The sequence below is a fragment of the Buteo buteo genome, chromosome 16 (assembly GCF_964188355.1).
Source record: "Buteo buteo chromosome 16, bButBut1.hap1.1, whole genome shotgun sequence".
In the NCBI taxonomy this organism is placed as follows: domain Eukaryota; kingdom Metazoa; phylum Chordata; class Aves; order Accipitriformes; family Accipitridae; genus Buteo; species Buteo buteo.
This window is the reverse complement of record NC_134186.1, coordinates 29,480,916-29,498,333: the sequence shown is the minus strand read 5'-3', so window position 1 is coordinate 29,498,333 and position 17,418 is coordinate 29,480,916. Positions and strand designations below refer to the sequence as shown.

The 17,418-nt window shown below is 64.1% G+C and overlaps 4 protein-coding genes across 5 annotated transcripts; 1 reads left to right on the top strand and 3 right to left on the bottom strand.

The window, feature by feature from the left end:
- Positions 1 to 37: 37 nt before the first annotated feature.
- Positions 38 to 4,714, top strand: PRPF19 (pre-mRNA processing factor 19). Its single transcript, XM_075048368.1, has 16 exons — positions 38 to 233; positions 395 to 544; positions 707 to 783; positions 885 to 1,026; positions 1,187 to 1,260; positions 1,379 to 1,441; positions 1,551 to 1,592; positions 1,694 to 1,768; positions 2,062 to 2,137; positions 2,378 to 2,487; positions 2,684 to 2,839; positions 2,922 to 2,991; positions 3,173 to 3,258; positions 3,911 to 4,081; positions 4,281 to 4,386; positions 4,573 to 4,714. The coding sequence occupies exons 1-16, from the start codon at positions 215 to 217 to the stop codon at positions 4,668 to 4,670; spliced, it is 1,515 nt and encodes a 504-aa protein (XP_074904469.1). The 5' UTR covers positions 38 to 214; the 3' UTR covers positions 4,671 to 4,714.
- Positions 4,715 to 5,483: 769 nt separating this feature from the next.
- On the bottom strand, positions 5,484 to 9,664 carry ZP1 (zona pellucida glycoprotein 1). Its single transcript, XM_075047155.1, is given in 13 exon segments — positions 5,484 to 5,590; positions 5,701 to 5,785; positions 6,129 to 6,279; positions 6,363 to 6,552; positions 6,630 to 6,757; positions 7,024 to 7,121; positions 7,209 to 7,393; positions 7,531 to 7,674; positions 7,856 to 8,416; positions 8,489 to 8,978; positions 9,060 to 9,181; positions 9,417 to 9,634; positions 9,636 to 9,664. Coding segments are annotated over 13 exon segments (2,508 nt in total).
- Positions 9,665 to 11,226: 1,562 nt separating this feature from the next.
- LOC142040441 (acyl-coenzyme A amino acid N-acyltransferase 2-like) lies at positions 11,227 to 13,450 on the bottom strand. Of its 2 annotated transcripts, XM_075048366.1 has the most exons (4): positions 13,201 to 13,450; positions 12,383 to 12,852; positions 12,052 to 12,254; positions 11,227 to 11,862 (listed from the first exon to the last, which is right to left on the bottom strand). In XM_075048366.1, the coding sequence occupies exons 2-4, from the start codon at positions 12,843 to 12,845 to the stop codon at positions 11,275 to 11,277; spliced, it is 1,254 nt and encodes a 417-aa protein (XP_074904467.1). In that variant the 5' UTR covers positions 12,846 to 12,852; positions 13,201 to 13,450; the 3' UTR covers positions 11,227 to 11,274. The 2 variants fall into 2 exon arrangements, with proteins under 2 accessions (XP_074904467.1, XP_074904466.1); XM_075048365.1 differs by lacking the exon at positions 13,201 to 13,450 and having other exon boundaries at positions 12,383 to 12,974.
- Positions 13,451 to 14,488: 1,038 nt separating this feature from the next.
- CCDC86 (coiled-coil domain containing 86) lies at positions 14,489 to 17,262 on the bottom strand. The gene is made up of 4 exons (XM_075048367.1): positions 17,034 to 17,262; positions 16,417 to 16,546; positions 15,661 to 15,735; positions 14,489 to 14,908 (listed from the first exon to the last, which is right to left on the bottom strand). Exons 1-4 carry the CDS (start codon positions 17,225 to 17,227, stop codon positions 14,789 to 14,791), a joined length of 519 nt encoding a protein of 172 aa, XP_074904468.1. The 5' UTR covers positions 17,228 to 17,262; the 3' UTR covers positions 14,489 to 14,788.
- Positions 17,263 to 17,418: the final 156 nt, after the last annotated feature.

The following is a 17,418-nucleotide window of genomic DNA, read 5'->3' as shown; positions in this document are numbered from 1 at the left end:
GGCGGGTGGGGGGGGGTGTGCGCGCGCGCTGGCGCGGTGCAAGCCGGGAGCGCTTCCGTTTCCGGCGGCGGCGGCGGCGGCGGCCGCGTGAGCCGTTAGCGACGGGCCGCCGCGAACCGGAACCAAAACCAAAAAAAAAAAAAAAAATCACAATCAAACCGGAACCGGAGCGTGGTCGCCGTAGTGGGAGTACCGCGTCTTCTCGGGGTCCGCCATGGCTCTTATCTGCTCCAGTGAGTGCGGGAAGCGGACGGTGGCGGAGAGAAGCCCCCCCCCCCCGCTGGGGTGGGGGGGCGGGGGCGGTTTACCGCGTTGAGGGATTACCGGGGAGGCGACGGCCTCCGTCAGGCCCCGCCAGGCCCTGGTCGGTGCCGTTACCTCTTCCCCTCCGCAGTTTCCAACGAGGTGCCCGAGCATCCCTGCGTCTCCCCGGTTTCCAACCACGTCTACGAGCGGCGGCTGATCGAGAAGTACATCGCGGAGAACGGCACCGACCCCGTCAACAACCAGCCCCTCTCCGAGGAGCAGCTCATCGACATCAAAGGTGACGGGGGCGGGGGTGGGATTTGGGGGATTGTGCCGGTTCTCCCCCCCCACGGGGGGAAGCACCGGAGGCTTCGCCGTGTCAGGAGCGGGTCCACAGGACGGAGGGATTGACGGAAAGGTGGAGGACGGGGTTGACATGTTCACGCTGTCTCGTTGACAGTCGCCCACCCGATCCGGCCCAAGCCTCCGTCTGCCACAAGTATCCCGGCCATCCTGAAAGCCCTCCAGGATGAGTGGGTAAGCGCTGGGTCACGGCTGGGGACGGAGCTGAGCGCCAGTGGCTGCCTGTGCTGGGGCTAACGCATTTCTCCCTGCCTGACTCTGCTTTGCCCCGCTAGGATGCCGTCATGCTGCACAGCTTCACTCTCCGCCAGCAGCTGCAGACGACACGCCAGGAGCTGTCCCACGCGCTCTACCAGCACGATGCTGCCTGCCGTGTCATCGCTCGGCTCACCAAAGAGGTCACTGCTGCCCGAGAAGGTGAGGTGGGGACTGTGGGCCTCAGGGAGGGGGAGCTGGGGAGGAGAGAGCAGTGTGTGGCCCAGCAGCAGGTAGTCTTGGTAGCGATCGCAGCGCTGGTTGCCTTCTCCTTTCCCCTTCGAGCACCTGTTAAACTCATGGCTTTTCTCTGCCTCCGCAGCCTTGGCAACTCTGAAGCCACAGGCTGGCCTCATCGTGCCCCAGACGGTGCCGTCCTCCCAGCCAAACGTGGCGGTAAGTCCCTGCTGCCCGTCTCGGCACTTTTCCCCTTGGTCCCCCGCTGCCAATCTTCACTCATTTTCCCTGCCTTCCACGTCTGGGTGTAACCAGCCCCCTTCTCTGTCCCGTACAGGGAGCTGGGGAGTCCATGGATCTGGGAGAACTTGCGGGCATGACCCCCGAGATCATCCAGAAGGTAAGGGGACTTCCACTTGTGCTGCCACAGGCTTTAGGGGTGGCTGTTCTCTAGCTTTCCCCCGCGGGAGCCCCAGTCAGTCTGTGAACACCCTTCTCTTGTTTCACAGCTTCAAGACAAGGCTACGGTGCTGACCACGGAGCGTAAGAAGGTAAGCAGCCCCGTTTTGTTCCGAAGATGCTGCGGCAGCCAGGGCGTGCCGTGCCCCGAGAGAGGCCGATGTTTATCTGCCGTACCGTTTTCCTTTTGCAGAGAGGCAAGACAGTTCCAGAGGAGCTGGTGAAGCCGGAGGAGCTCAGCAAGTACCGGCAGGTCGCCTCGCACGTGGTGAGTGCCGTGATGTGAAATCGGGGCTCTAAAACTCCCCCGTGTAGCTGGGCGTATGGGTCTCTCCTGTGCCGCTTTGCAGCATCAATAAGCAACAGGTCTGCTGCTGAGCAGAGCAAGGAGAGGGTCGTGACTCTCTGTGCCACAGCCAGCAGGGACCTGTGCTGCAGTAGATGTGGCACAGGCTCCCGCTGTCGGAATGAAATGCCCTGGGCTCCCTCGCAGGCCTCTTTTCTCTTTGGGGGCATTTTCTTGCTTGTGGCATTAATCTGGCGTTCTCCTACCTCGCGCAGGGGCTGCACAGCGCCAGCATCCCAGGGATCCTTGCCTTGGACCTCTGTCCTTCCGACACCAACAAGATCCTCACCGGTAAGGGAGCCTCCTCCGCTTGCTGGGGACTGCGTGGTGTCAGCTAAGAGCCTGTGGCTGCCTGGGAGCAGGTCCCTTTCTCTGTGCTTTCGGGGGATAGAGGTGGGTCAAGGGGCACGAGGGATTCTCTCGCCTCATGGCAAAGCTTCTCAGGACAGTGGTCCCCAGGAAAGGTGGGTGGACTTGGACTTGGTTGGCCGCAGACTCCTGTCTCTCACTGCTCCCTGCTTTGTTTTCCAGGCGGGGCTGATAAAAACGTCATCGTCTTTGACAAGAGCTCGGAGCAGATCCTGGCGACACTCAAAGGGCATTCCAAGAAGGTTACCAGTGTTGTCTTCCATCCGTCTCAGGTGCGCTCAGGCTCGCGTTCGGCTTCTTCCCTCACAGCCAGGCTGCCCCAGATCAGGCTTTCTGGGCCCTTTTCTGGTGCTCTGTTCCGGTGGGCTCTCCGCCTCCATGTGGGCTGGTGATGGGCCAGTTCTTGCCTGTGGGGAGCGGTTTCGGATGGAGAGATGAACGGCTTTTGACGTTAACTTCCCTGTCTAGGACCTGGTGTTCTCAGCTTCTCCCGATGCTACTATCCGGATCTGGTCTGTGCCCAACGCCTCGTGCGTGCAGGTCGTCCGTGCCCACGAGGGCTCTGTGACGGGGCTGAGCCTCCACGCAACAGGCGACTACCTCCTCAGCTCTTCTGATGACCAGGTGAGACCCAGCCCCGCACCACAGGCCCCCTCCCCACTGCTGCTGATCTCTCTCTACTCAACGCAATGTTCCTCTCTTCCAGTACTGGGCTTTCTCCGATATCCAGACAGGCCGTGTCCTCACCAAGGTGACAGATGAGAGCTCTGGCTGTGGTAAGGCTTATGGCTAAGTATCCTCACCCCGGGGAGGCTGTCACGAGCCTGCAGAGAAGGGATTTTTCTGCCCGCAGGTCCCTGGGCTCCGGGAGCTCAGAAGAACTTGGGCGGGCTGGGGCCTGCTAACAAAGTCAGAAAGTCTCCTCAACCCTCTGAATCTCCCCCTGTGTCTCTGCAGCTCTCACCTGCGCCCAGTTCCACCCGGACGGGCTCATTTTTGGAACTGGGACAATGGACTCTCAGATCAAGATCTGGGATTTGAAGGTAGGGCTGGCCCTGGGTGTGCAGGGAGGGGGGACAGGGAGGCGGTGCGTTGGGGGTGTGCTCGGTTTGGTGCCTAGCAGAGTGTTCAGTCCCAGGTGCAGTGCCCATGTCTGCTGGAGTGGGCTTTGGGGAATCTTTTCTGAGGTTTGCTCCAAAAATACAAAGCATTAGCTCAAGAGCAGTCACTTCTGGTGCCATAGATGGTGATCAGGGGTTGCCTTGTGACAAGGTGGTGTTTGCTGTGTCCCCAAGAGAATCGGCGAGGAGGCGGAAGGTTCGTAGGCAGGCTGCCTGGCTCTGCTGCGGGATGAGTCTGTGCTGGATGTGCGTGGGCCTTGCTCAGTCCCACGGTTGTGAATTTGTCAGCGCAGCCCTGCTTTAGCGATGCACTGTAGCTCCAGCACAGGAGCAGCTTCGACTGTCAGCAGGTCAGCTCTATAGCCCCGCATCGGCCTGTCAAGCCGTAGTTCAGGGCAAATAAATAGCAGACGGAAGCGGCACAGTCTCCGTTCACCTGCCTGTGTTTTAACTCTGAAGCAGACTGGTGATAGAGAGTTGAGCTGTGGTTGCAAGAACCTGCTCTCTGATTTCCCGGCCGTGAGGGTGCTGCGATTCCCTGCCGGCAGCCTGTCTCTAACTGCCTTATCCCCAGGAACGCACCAACGTGGCCAACTTCCCGGGGCACTCGGGCCCCATCACCAGCATCGCCTTTTCCGAGAACGGCTACTACCTGGCCACGGCAGCGGACGACTCCTCTGTCAAGCTCTGGGACTTGCGTAAGCTTAAGAACTTCAAGACGTTGCAGCTGGACAACAACTTCGAGGTGTGTAACCGTCCCCTTTTCCCCCCATTATGGGCAGGCTGGCAGGCTCCTCTCCCAGTGCCCACCATCCCTGCTTCTGACTGCGGTCCTCTGCTTTGGGGGAGCCTGATGCGGAGGTGCTGCCCACCCCAGCACCCCGAGAGGTCGTTTGGAGCTTTCTGGGCCTGGCCTGAAGCCTTGTTCCCCTTTTCCTCCGCAGGTGAAGTCTCTCATCTTTGACCAGAGCGGCACCTACCTGGCCCTGGGTGGGACGGACGTCCAGATCTACATCTGCAAGCAGTGGACAGAAATCCTCCACTTCACAGGTGAGGGGCTGGGGGACATGTGTAGGTTCCCTCCTGGGGAAAGAAAACGCTCTCCTGGGTCTGCAGAGCGAGCTGTGGGGTGCAGGCACGGCGATGGCCGGGCTCTGCCCATGCCACCCTCAGTGGGGAGCGGGCAGGGACTAACTCCACTCAATGCCGTAACCACGGGCTGTTTTCCCTCCCCAGAGCATAGCGGTCTCACCACGGGAGTGGCTTTTGGCCACCACGCCAAGTTCATTGCCTCAACGGGCATGGATCGGAGCCTGAAGTTCTACAGCCTGTAGCCCCGGGTGTGGGGCCAGGGTCTTGCTGCCGTGCTGGGATTTGGGGTGGGAGGGTGGGAGGGAGTATTGGGGCGGGGGGGTGGGGAGGGAGGGAGGCAAGCGGTTCATTACTTCTCTGGGCTCCCCTGCTGTAGCTGTTGGCAGAGGGGAAGTTGGATGTCACCTTCCCCGTGCTTCATGAACTTGTTTTAGTTTTCTTCTTTTCCAGTTTTGTGTGTGTCTTTTCTGGCTTTAGATTCTGTTCAGTGATTGTAACTGATGCAACAAAAGGCTCTAACCCTGGCGCTGGTGGATGTTTGTGGCCGGGATGTGTGGAAGGAGGGAGGGAGGGAAGGACTGTGCAGGTTTTGTAAGCAGTAATCTAGTTTCGTTATGGAAATAAAGAACTATTCACCGTAGCGGTGTGTGCCAGCCCCTGTTGTCCTGGGAGTAAGGAAGGTTCCTGTGAAGGGCTAGGGTGTAGCACAGAGGCAAGGAGGCTCCGACACTGGGACGGGGGGGCGTCGCAGCCCCCAGCCAGCGGGGCTGAGGAGGGGAGCTGGGAGGAGGTGTGGGTGCTGCCAGCTCTGGGATGGGGACAGGGGACCCTCTTCTTCCCTCTCACCCCCCAGGGACAAACCACACCACCGCAGCTGCCAGCTTGAGCTGTGCTATGCACTGGTTTATTTTTCCAGCTTGCCCAGAGATGTTGGATGGTGTCTGGCTGGAGGCAGGAGCTGCACAGGAGGAAGAGGAGAAGGAGGAGAGTGAGTTAGAGCTAGGATGAAGGGGCAGTTTAGGGAGCGGAGGAACACTCACCTAGCGCCTTTGAGCTCAGCCTCGCCGCAGCTTGGGGACCTTGGGGAAGATGACACGTCCCTGGGAGGTGACCGTGCCCGTGGTTTCAGCTGTCCTCCTGTCCCCCAGAGACCGACGCGCTCCTGGGGAGGGCCTGGGGCTTGGCATGGAAAGCCGGGGCAGGCGGAGGTCCCCCCCGCACCGTGACCGGCTGCTGAGGAGGCAGACGGGAACCGGCGGCACCCAGACTTACGTGAAGGCACTCCCAGCTGGCAGGAGGGCCGGCAGGGCTCGGGCTGTGCCAGGTGGCAAACAGAAGCGCTGCACGAGATGTATACCTGAGAACCACGGGTGGGCCACTGTCAGCAGGCGACGGTGCTGGGGGGTCTGGAGAAGGTGCTCCAAGCCCCAAGGAACCCCCCACCCCAAGCAGTGTGGGCTCCCCGTTGCAGTTGCGGACCCATGGCCGGGGAGCGGAGCAGGACCGAGGCAGCAACGCTGTGCCAGCACCTCTGCACCACAGCCAGCCCGGGGGGGGGGTTTGCTCAGGAAAGGTGCTGGGGTGGGTTTTGAGGGTGTTGGGATGGGGGCTTGCCAACCAAGGGGAGGACCAGGGAGGTCTGAAGTCCATGGTCAGCCCCCCGGGGCGATGCTGCAGGGTACGCCTGGCCCCCCCCCCACCTCTCCCTCCAGCACCGCCATCGAGGGGGGCTCCACGAAGGTGAAGGTGGAGATGACGAAGCGCTGGTAGTGGCTCGGGAAGGGCAGTTGCGGCGAGGCCGGTCCCACGGGCACGAGCTGTGTCCTGTAGTTGTCCCCTGCGAAGGGGCACCTGGGCACACGAGAGAGACCCTTGGTTGGTGTGGATGACCCCCCCGTCCGCCTTTCTCCATCCTCCTGTGTCCCCCTGCTCACCCATCCACCAGGATGGGCCACTGGGGCTCGGCCGCGGCGTCGGTGCTGGGGGACGCCCAGCAGTGGTGCAGGACCAGCACCAGGTTAGGGTCCGTCTTCTGCAGGAGGCGAACCTCCACGTAAATGGGGTCCCGGAGCACCCTCACCAAGGGGTAGTCGCCGTCGGGGTGGTAGGAGGTGTAGCTCTCGTCTGCGGGGAGGACAAGAGGCTGAGCGGGCTGAGGGGGGGGGGACAGTGAAGGGGGGCACGGAGAATGGGCGACTCACCAGTGGCGATGCGTAACTGGAGCCTGAGCGGCCCCGGCATGGCCAGGGGGGCGGCCGTGGGGGGCACGGCCACCTCCACGCGGAGTGGCAGGAGGTCGCTGGCATTGTAGATGCAACGAGCCTGGAGGCTGAGGGGAGCAGAGCGGACTTGGATGCCCCCCCCCCCATCCCCGTGCCCTCCAGCCCCCCGCGGCATCAGCTTCGCCCAGCCCAAGGAGGGGTGGACACCGCCGGGGCATCTGCCGTGGGGGTCCCCAGTCCCAGCACCAAGCACCGGCAGGAGCGAGGAGTGGGGGAACTGCTCCGGGGGGGAGCTGCAGGCAGAGGGGGAGCCGAATGGGCTTTGCTGGGGGGGTCCTAGCTCTCTGCCCATCTTTGCCCACCCTCCCCTTACATGTAGATGCTGTCCCGGGTGATGGAGCCGCGGGGGGAACCCTGGACGTCGATGGTGGAGATAAGCTGGTTCTCATAGATCAGCCGGTCCTCAATCACCTGGGGTAGACATGCATGTGGGGTCAGGGTCCCCATCCGCGCTCCGAGGGGGGTCTCGGGGAGGGCGGGGGGGTGTCGCATCCCTACCTGGACGGTGGTGCCGCACTGCGTGACGGGGAAGCGGAACATCACGAAGGTTTCCGTCACCCTGACGGGCTCGCAGCCGGCCTGGGTGCTGGCGAGGCGCACGCTGTCCAGGTTGTAGGGCTGGGTGGTGAGGCCCCGCGGCACCACCAGGACGAAGTGCCCGTCCAGCAGGCACTGCACGGTGGCTGCGGCACGAGGGAGCGATTCCGTCAGCCTGAGCAACAGGGATCTGCAACCACCCCACCACTTCTCCACCCCGGTAGGTGCTGGCTAAGGCGGTCGGCGATGGGGGCATCCCCAGGGACCCCGCCGAGCATCCTACCCGTGTTGCCGTAATAGCAGGGCGCGATGCGGTCCATGTCGTCGTAGCAGCAGCCCGCCTGCAGGCATGCCTCCCGGCCCTGCGGGGCCACGCAGGGCATCCTCCCCACCGCCACCTGGCACTGCTCCCTCGTCAACTGGGTGCCTGGGGTGGCAGAGAGGGGACGCTGCCCTGAGCATCTCCCTGACCTGCCCACCCAAGCATCCCCCTGCCAAAGCATCCTCCTGCCTGCCCCAGGCATCCCCTCACGGCTGTGATCTGCTGCTCCGGGGACAGGGAGGACCCAGCCCCGGCCGCAGCCCTCCATCCCGTCGCGTCGGCTTACCTGCCCCTGCCGAGTGGTAGAAGAGAGCCGTGGATTGCAGTAGACTAGGCTGGGATTGAAGCCCGGGATGCAGCAAGCCAGGCTGGGCTTGGGGCTGCAATCCTGGGCGCACCAGCCCCGGCTGGGGCTGAGCCTGAAGTCCAGGACGTACAAAACCCGGTCGGGACTGGAGTCCCGGGTGCACTAGACCCGGTCGGGGATGACCGGGATGTACCAGCCCAGCTTGGCTCTGGAGAACCGGGCGTACCAGGCCAGGCTGGGAGCCAGGGTGAGGCAGCCCAGCTTGGCTCTGGAGCCCAGGGCGGAGGAGACCAGCTTGGGAATGGGTCTGAAGGCTGGGATGAGCTAAGCCCGGCTGGCTTTGGGGCTGAGATCCCGGGTGTACGAAGCCTGTTTGACTTTGAGCACCAGCGTGCATTAAGCTAGACTGGACGCCGGCGTGCACCAACCCAGGCTGGTTTTGGGGCACAAGCCCTGGACGAAGATGACCCGGTTGGGTTTGAGCCCCGGGGTGCACCAGCCCAGCCTGGTTTTGGGTCTGAAGCCCCGGGCGAAGGAGCCCTGGTTGGGTTTGAGCCCCGGGGTGCAATAACCCAAGCTGGTTTTGGGTCTGAAGCCCTGGGCGAAGACGACCTGGTTGGGTTTGACCCCTGGGGTGCAACAACCCGGGCTGGGCTGGGGGCTGCATGCCCGGGCGCATTAAGCCCCGCTGAGGTTGGTTGATGGGGCGAACCATGCCAGGCTGGGGCTGAAGCCCCGGGCGAACCAGGCTGGGCTGGGGTTGGGGCTGCAGCCCAGGGTGCACCAGGACCGGCTGGGTCTGAGCCACGGGGTGAACCTGCTCCGAGTTGGTTTGGGGAGAGAGCTGGCGTCCCGGGAGGGTGAGGGTGGACTGGGACGTGTGGTGCAGGAGGCCGGGCTGGGACAGGGGGACAAGGACATCCGTCTGGGTCTGGTGGACGTTGTTGCCCCGACCGGCCCGGTGCTCGGCGTGCGCATTGCCGGCCGTGAGGATCTCCTCGTCGCCCGGCTGCGGGCAGGTCATGTTGACTTCATAGGAGGCGGCCAGGACCCCGCTGAGCAGCATCTCCTCCAGCTGCACCCTCAAGACGTAGCGGTCCTCCTGCGGTGGGACGGGAGGGACAGTCACCCCCAGCCTGCCGGCACCGGGCGGGGGGGACCACGGGTGGGACGGGACCCTCACCTTCACCAGGACGTGGCAGCCCTCGTAGCCGGAGGAGAAGATGACGGCGCCGTCCGCCCCGGCATTGAGCCAGTGGAGGCAGATGGAGCAGTTGGCCACGTCAAAGCGGGTGCCGAACTCGTCTGTGGGGACACCGTGGGCATGGCGGGGGGAGCGAGGTGGCACAACTGGGTGCCGTGGTGCTCCCGGGGGAGACAGGCGCGCAGAAACCCTCCCCGGCAGCATGGCCCCTCACCAAAAGCTCATTGGGCTCATCCCATCGGGGCACCAGCACCCTGAGGCACTGGGGTTTTGGGGTAACCCCACGCCACCCCAAGGAGAGCTGGGTCGGGGGGGGGGGGGCTCATGCCCACTCACCCATGACTTTGAAGCGGACGGTGCGGCCGCGGGTGGGATATGCCTGCAGCTGCATGCCGTAGTCCCCGCAGTCGTAGCGGTACCGCAGGAGCGAGAAGGCGGCTCCCGGCCCCGGGGGCAGGAGGAGAAGCAGCAGGAGGAAGGAGCAGCTCCGTCCCATGGCGGTGGCAGCCAGCGAGTCCGGAGCGCGGGGCTCTCCGTGGCTCGGCACTGGGGGTCATGGATTTATACCCGGCCGACTGGGACATGGTGGGAGGCGGGGGGGGGGGAATCAGATGACCGGTGGGGCCGTGTCGGGACGGTGCCTCCTGCCCCACGGCGGGGGGAATGAGCTCTGCCCCAGGGCTCCTCGCTCCCCTGCCACCGGCGACCTCGCTGCCCTCGGCCCCGTGGTCACCTCCCGCAGCCGTGCCAGGGTGACCGGGGAGGAACCGAAAACCGGTCAAAGAAGCTGTTTGTTTGTCCTGCCATGGGAGAGACTGTCCCTGAGAACGGGGAATGGAGACGGCACTGGCCAGGATGCCCAGCTGGACCAAGCCATGCCATGCCCACCTTCCCCCTTGGCGCACAGCCTTGGGGTTTGCCACGAGCCGGTGGGGATCGGTGGTGGCATTTGGCTCCCCTATGGACACCCCGCTGCCAGGGCAGCCGTGGGACCAGGAACCTGCAGAGGGACTTGGCGGGGGGAAGCACAGCAGCACGGTCCCAGTGAGGTCTGGGGGCTGGGGAATCAGAGAATTGTCCCCAAATACGCACCCCGTGGCTGCACCCCCCGGCTCTGCTCTGCTGGCGGTGCCACGGGGGAACCGAAAGTCCTTCAAAGAGCACTTTGTCCCACGGAAGCGAGATGTCGGGAGAAACCGTTCCTGCAAATAGGGAATCGAGACTGCTGTCCTGAGCATGGCGTGGGGCCAGGGGTCCCCAGGCCACCCCTTATCCTGGCTGTCACCGTCCTCTGCTCTGGGGTGCTCCCCGACCCCCCACTCTCGTGCCCGGCTGGGTGCTGCCCTCACCCTAGAGCAAGGGTGGTCACGGTCCTGCCAGCTCTGCCATGGGGGGGCCCCAAGCCACGGGATGCTCGTCGTCCCCCCGCCGAGGTCCCCGCAGGAAGGCAAACGGGGAGCCGGCTGTGGTCAAGCGATGGGCAGGCACCCAACAAAAAGCCAGAGCCGAGTTTCACCGGTGTCCCGGCGTGCGGAGGAAGGACCTTGGTCCCTTCGGGTGGGTGCTGAGCGCAGCGCTTTGTGGGTTCCCTCTGCCTCCCTCTCGAGAAATTTCCCTTCTGGGTCTTATCTTTATGGTAGACTAAACTGAGTCACCTCCACACACACCCTCCCCTGTCCCTTGCTGGTGTGACGGTCACAGCCGGCTCCTGCACCGTGCCGGGCGTGAATGTGCCCTGATGCCCGTTTGCCATCCTCCATCCCAGCCCAGGTGCCAGCCTCAGCGTTTTTGGGGGTTTCAAACCTTCCTGTCTCGTGGGAGCCGCTGTCCTCGGCATTCCCAGGGGAACCCCCCGCCCCAGCTCGGTGCAGGCACGGGGACTGTGTCAGCTCACGGCACCGAACCCAGGCTCATGGCAAAAGGGCGTGTGGAGCTGGGGGTTTGGCTGTAGCCCCCCAAAAACTTTAACCGCCTCATTAAAGAGAGGTATCAGCTACAGCTGAGCCATGGCTGCGCCTATATATGCACTTATATACACACAGGGGTCCTCCCGCGTGCTGTCACCAGGACCTGGTGCCCCCCTCCCATGAGTGCAGGCAGGATCAGGCAGCGCCGGCTGGCAGGGGGCATTTTATTGAGTGGGGTGGCAAGCCTGGGGACTGGCTTCTTCCCCCCCCCAGCCTCCCCACAGCCCTCACAGCTTCATGGTGGTGGCAGAACCCAGGTGGAGCTCCAAGAATTGAATGATCTCCTGCCACGAGTGTTCCTGGGCCTTAGCGTGGGGTTGGGCTTCACCCCCCCAAACCACCGGCCGGGGGGTCCCCCGCATGCTGGAGATGCTGCAGAGGGGCGAGCAGGGGGGCTCGATCAAGTGCCCGGCCCCGGGGTAGGAGAGGAGGCGGCAGCTCTCCGGCGGCATCCGTGCCATGGCCAGCTCAGCGAAGAGCTTGCTGTTGAAGCTGCGGTCGGCCTCCCCCACCACGAAGAGGACCTTCCCCCGGACCTTCTCGGCCGGGATGGCCGAGGCACTGTACGCGGGGTCCCGGGGGTCGGCGAAGATGGCCGAGTTGTCCAAGGCCCCCATCTCCGTGAAGATCACGCGCTCGGCGTAGTAGGGGATGGGGGGGACGCGGAGGTCTTTGTAGACCAGCGGGTTGCCGTGGAGGAAGGCCGTGCCGTTGATCCACACCGTGGCCACCACCTGTGGGAGGAAGCTGGCCATGGCCAGGGCCACCTCTGCTCCTTTGGAGACGCCGACGACACCCAGACCGGGGCCTCGCACCTGCGGTGGGGGAAAACAGAGCAAGCTGGCAGCACCGCATGCCGGGACGTCGCCGGGATGTCCCCAGTCACCAGGACATCCCATTCACTGGGACACGGCCGCTCACCAGGGCGTCCCCAGTCACCAGGACATCTCGCTTATCAGGACATCCCGGCTCGCGGGGGCCACCCGCCGCGCTGCGGGGCTCACCTTGGGGTGCCGGAGGAGCAGCTCGGCCGCCTCCTCGAAATACTCCAGGTCGAGCTGGGTCAAGGTGCGGGGCAGGTCGTCGTAGGCGAAGAAGGCCAGCGCCAGCACCGCGAAGCCCCGGCTGGCCAGCAGCCCCGCACGAAACTCAATGAGGCCACCCGCACCCCCAAACAGGTCGATCACCCCCGGGAAGGGTCCCGGTCCTGCGGGCAGCCAGAGAGACCGTCACCGATGGGGGACAGGAGCCACCCCGGGGGTCCCAGCTGGCCCCGGGGTATCCCCAGGGAGCCAAGGCTGGGCAGCCCAGGGTTCCCCGTGCCCCATTTCTCACCGGGTGGCAAGAAGAGGGCTCCACGGACCCTGCCCTCCCGGATGGGCACCCGCTGCATGCCGGGACACACGTACCACCGCTCAGCCACGCAGGAGGCCAGCGGCTGGTCCTGAGGTCCGGTGACCAGGCAGAGGCCATCGAAGACCTCCAGACGGACGAGGAAGGGGCTGCCGGCCACATCCCGCTTGACCAGCCGTCGGAAGAGGGTGTCGGGCTGCAGGAACCAGAAAAGCCCCATGGGCCAGACGCCGGCGTAGCTGCCGCCCAGGGCGGCGTGGCACCCGGGATCCACCTCGCCCGCGCCGTCGGCGCGGAAGAAGGCACGCGCCTGGAAGCATTCGCCCTGCTCGTCCATCAGTGATGCCCGCAGGGTGACCAGCTGGGAGGGGGACAGCCCCCGCACCCTCATCTGCACCGGCCGGTCGGCCAGCGAGGACTGCGGCGTCACCGTCACCTCCACCATGGTGCACCTGGGGAATGGAGATAAGCATCACCCCCGAGCATCCCACTCAAGCCCCACGGTCACACCGCCCGGGGGGGGGCTGCTCGGTGGCCCACCGCGGGCTGGCAGCAGGGGATTGTCCCCAGGGATCCTAACCAGGGGCCACGGGACTTGGCGATTACACCACGGGGTTTGCAGCCCAGCCGGTCCCGCTGACATCCCTCCTTTCACGGTCCCCGGCCCCCCTCCCTGGCACCTCCTACCCTCTAAGCCCAAACTTGCCTGCAGCAGCCCCCCCAAACCTGCCCGGTTGCAGGGACACCCACAGACACCTCTTTTTCTTCTGTCCCCCAGCCCCAGTATCCCCAGCACCCACCATCCCCTCTCCCTGTCCTCCTCCTCTGCACCCCGGGACCAGACCAGGGTAGGGGGTTGGGAGAGCAGGGGCAAGCTGGGGGGCAGAGGCTACGGGCCCCCCCGTCCCATCCAAACCCTGTTTTCCCTCTGCGCGGCAGGACGGGCAGGCAGGCCGTGGCAGCGTGCCAGAAGCCCGACAAGGTGCTGGTCCCAGTCCAGCCCCGGGAGGAGACGCCAAGTCCGCCCACGTACACCCCACCAGGAAAGCAGGACAGCCCCCAAAGCCCTGAAGCCACGGGGATGGGCTCCAAGCCCCCTCTTACCAGGACCGGGGTGAAGGCTGGGCTGGTGGTGTGGCTCTGAAGAGAGAGTGGGTGGGAGAGGAGGGAGTGGATGGGAGAGGAGGGCTCTGCCTGCCCTGCACTCCCTTATATTGCCTCATTAATCATTAATCTGGGAAGCAGCGAGGGCAGAGCCCTACTGCCCGATGACCCAGGCCAGGCTGGCAGCCGCCCCACAGCTCCTGCCAGGCCCCTCACCCTTCGACTGCGGCACCCCTCGACGGGGACTGCCCTGTGCGTGGGTGGGAAACCCCCAATTCCTATTCAGTGGGGGCAACAGGAAGCTCTATCCACCCCCCAATTTGGGGTCCCCTGAGCCCCCAGCCTGTGATTAACCCCTCCCCCTCCTTCATTCTGCCTTGGGCAGGGGGGGCACAGGGCCAGCTCCCCCCACAGCCACAAGCTGCTGGGCCCGGGCATCACCATGCCCTCCCCCATCAGGGCTCCCCACTGCAAGCACGGACTTATCCTCCCTGCAGCCTTGTGTTTGCCTACCCAGCGACACCCTTGGCACCCTCCCACCCCACCGGTCTGGCTCACAGCAGGCTGAAGACACAGCCCTCAACAGAAACGCAGAAAGGGGCATTTATAGGACAAGAAAAACCAGGAAGGTGTAAAGATCTGTGTGGGTTTCCCACTCCAAGCCCCCCCCCCAGCAAACCCATCCCGCAGCAGTGCTGCCCCCCAGCATCCCCAGAGAAGGGTGACAGGAGGCTGTGCTGCACGGTGCAATCCCCTCCCATCTCCGCAGCGTAGCAAAGATGTGCCCCCTCCCTTTGTGACAGGCTCCAGGGCTCATTCCTGGGGGGGAGCAAGACCCCTCTTTGAGGAAGGGGAGCCTCAGGGAGCGAGGGAGCCATGGTGCTCTGCGATCCCAGGAAGGCTGAGGGAGATCTGCCTCAGCAGAGGAAAGGCTCCTGAGCTGGAGCCACCAACCCACCCTGAGCTGTTAGAGGCGAGTCTGGGTCAGTTCCTATTCATTTTTATAAAGAAAAAGCAGATTTGGGTAGGTGAAGCAGTTCTCCTTCCAGCCCCCGGCTGTCAGCAACACCCCAACTTCACAGGGCAGGGGGGGATCCAGAAGCTGGTTCCTGCAGGTCATGGTGCTGCGTAACCCACCCCAGCTCTGTCCTGCTGTCTGTCCAACACTGAGGGCCCAGGCAGCGACTCCTGCCCACCGAGCCAGGGAAACACCCCTGGAGAGAAGCAGGACCCGCAGAAACCTCGGCTGCCTGGGCCGGGCATCGTGGTGCCTCGTCTCCTGTCTCACTCGGTGGCTGCTTTGCACCGCACGGGTGTCTTCTGGAGCAGGGCCAGCGTGTCCCGCTTCTCCACCCGCCGCAGCTGCTTCTTCTTTGCCCGCTTGAGCTTCAGTGGGTTCCGGATCTGGGAAGGGCGAAAGGGGGCTTTCAGGCACAGAGACCGCACTGGGGGGAGCCAGGTGAGATGGGCATGGCAGGATTCCCAGCCTCCCACCCCTGCAGCATGGCCGGCACAGCCCCCACTGGAGTCAGGCCCCTCCGCACGGAGCTGTGAGATGAGATCTTCTTCCTCTCGCCGCCGAACCGGCAGACATAGCAATGACCGAAGTCTGGCTCCTGATCAGATTTATCCTAAAACTCCTTCTTGGGAACATCTCCAAGTTGCTGCAGCTCTTTTGTTGGAGGGGACAGGCAATAATCCCATCCTCGCCACCACCGCGTGGCTGTGCAGATCTTTACCACAGCCACCCTGAGTTCCCAGGTCTCTTCCAGATAGAAAAGCTACGCCTTCCCTATATGAAAGCACAGCGTGCTTGGATCCCCATCAGTGCTGTGTTTCCCTTGCTCTATCACCCCGTGTGCCAGCCATCCCCGGGGCGGCCTCAGTTCTGGTTTTCTCAAGCTTGAAAGAGAAGCTGTCCCTCACCCCACCCTGCAGGACATCAGCTGCCAGCTCAGCAGAAGAGTCACCCTCCTGCTGCAGCTGGGTTTGGTTGGATTTCCCCAGTCCTCCCAGCGCTGCTCACAGTATCCTTCAAAGGAGGAGCCAAGGAAAAGAACTGGAACAAACTGAAGCCCAGTACCCAGGGTGTGGAGGCCGCTGGGTCTGCCAGGCCACCACAGTGCCCCCCAACCAGGAGCGGGGCTGCAACTCACCACTTGCACAATCTCCGCCTTCCGCTCATTCTCCAGGCGCCGCTTCAGGTTCTCCTCCCGCCGCCGCTTCTTCTCCTGCGGGAGCAGCACCAAAATGTTCCCTGTCCATCCCTCCCTACCTCCCTCTGGGCTTAAACCTAAACTAGCATCGACCCGTAGCCGATGCCAACACCAGTCAGAGCGCTGCACGGCTACGGCAGCACAAGCGACACCTGCCCAAGCATGAAATCTGCTGCATGAAGCCAAACCAGCAGCAATTTTTCCCCCCGCTGGCACGAGCCTTGAACTGACTGAGCGAGTTTATTCCGAGTCAGTGACTTGCAGCACATGAGTGTTGCAGCCTGGATTTGGCACGACAGCAGGGAATTCACTGTCTCGGCTACCCATGAGAAGGGCAGCCAGTGTGATTTGTGCTCACTGTGGGGCAGACAACCCGCAGGCCTTTGCCAAAATAACGCCATGGCCCCGAAGCCTGGGATGAGGGCAGAGACACGGGGTTGCATATGGAGAGAGGTGGAAAGTCTCTGGTCACGGCCTGACTCTGCAACACATCCCTCAGCTCGCCCTAGCAAAGGGAGCGGGTAGCTTCAGCCGAGGGCTGGGACAGCAGAGGCCCCGGCTGCCCGGCAAACCTGCCCCATGGGGTGCCAGTGTCACGAGCACGGTCGCTGCCCCATGGAGACAGCAGGCGCAGAGAGGCTGAGCGATGCTACCTGCAGGGTCTTGAGCTCAAGGCCCAGCTTCCGAGCCCGTTACCTCTCGCTCTCTCTGCTTCCCCTCCTGCAGCTGCCGTGCCAGGTCCCGGACGAGCTTCCTTTCCTGCCGCTCCTTCATCTTCCGTGCCCAAGAGGTGCGAAGGGCCTTGTCCTGGATCATGTGTGAGAACCTGAGCAGGCAAACGAGCCGTGTCAGCAGCTGGAGGAGGCAGAGCTGAGCTCCCTGTGGCTCACAGAAACCCTACACGGCCTTGCCCACTCTGGGTCCTCTCCAGAAACTTCTCAGGCCAGAACTGTGTGAAACCCTCCCAGCTTAGAGCCTCCCATGGCAGCCCCGGCCCCTCGACATCCCCTCCCAACCCTTCCCTCAGCTCAGGACTCCCCCAAAGGAGCCTTGTCCCCTCCTAAAGTCTACAGACCGCTCCAGAATCCCCCTTACCAACCACCTCCGTGACCCCATCAAAGCAGCCCTGCCCGCCCCACATCCCCTCCCGGCCCAACCCACCCCCAAAACAGCCCTGCCCCCCCCAGAGCCTCCCTCCGAGCTCAAAACCCCCCCAAACAGCCCTACGTCCACCAGAGGCCCCCCCAAAGGGCTCCCCCCGAGCCTGCAGACCCCCCCTTCCAGAGGCCTGACCCCCTCCTCCCCGCGCCCACCTCTTCTTGCCGGGGTCCTTCCACACCCGCCCCGATTTGGGCCTGCCCCGCGGGATCACTGCCGCCGCCGCCGCCTCCTTTCGCTTCTTAGCAGATTTCCGACGCCGCCGGGCCGGGGTCGGGACCGGGGCCGCTCCGTTGGATCCCTCAGGGCCCGGACCCAAGGCCGGGGCCGCCCCGCACTCCCCCTCCATTTCTCCACGCTGCCCCTTCCCGGACGGCGCGGCGCGACGACGTCAGAGGCGCGACGCGGCGCCGCCGCCGTACGCATGCGCAGAAGGGAAGAGAGGCGACGCTGAGCCCCCGACCGCCATTTTAGTGTCGGGCAACTCCTCCCGCTTCCCCAACGGCGCGGGGCGGAGCGCCGCCATGTTTGTGCCGGGCA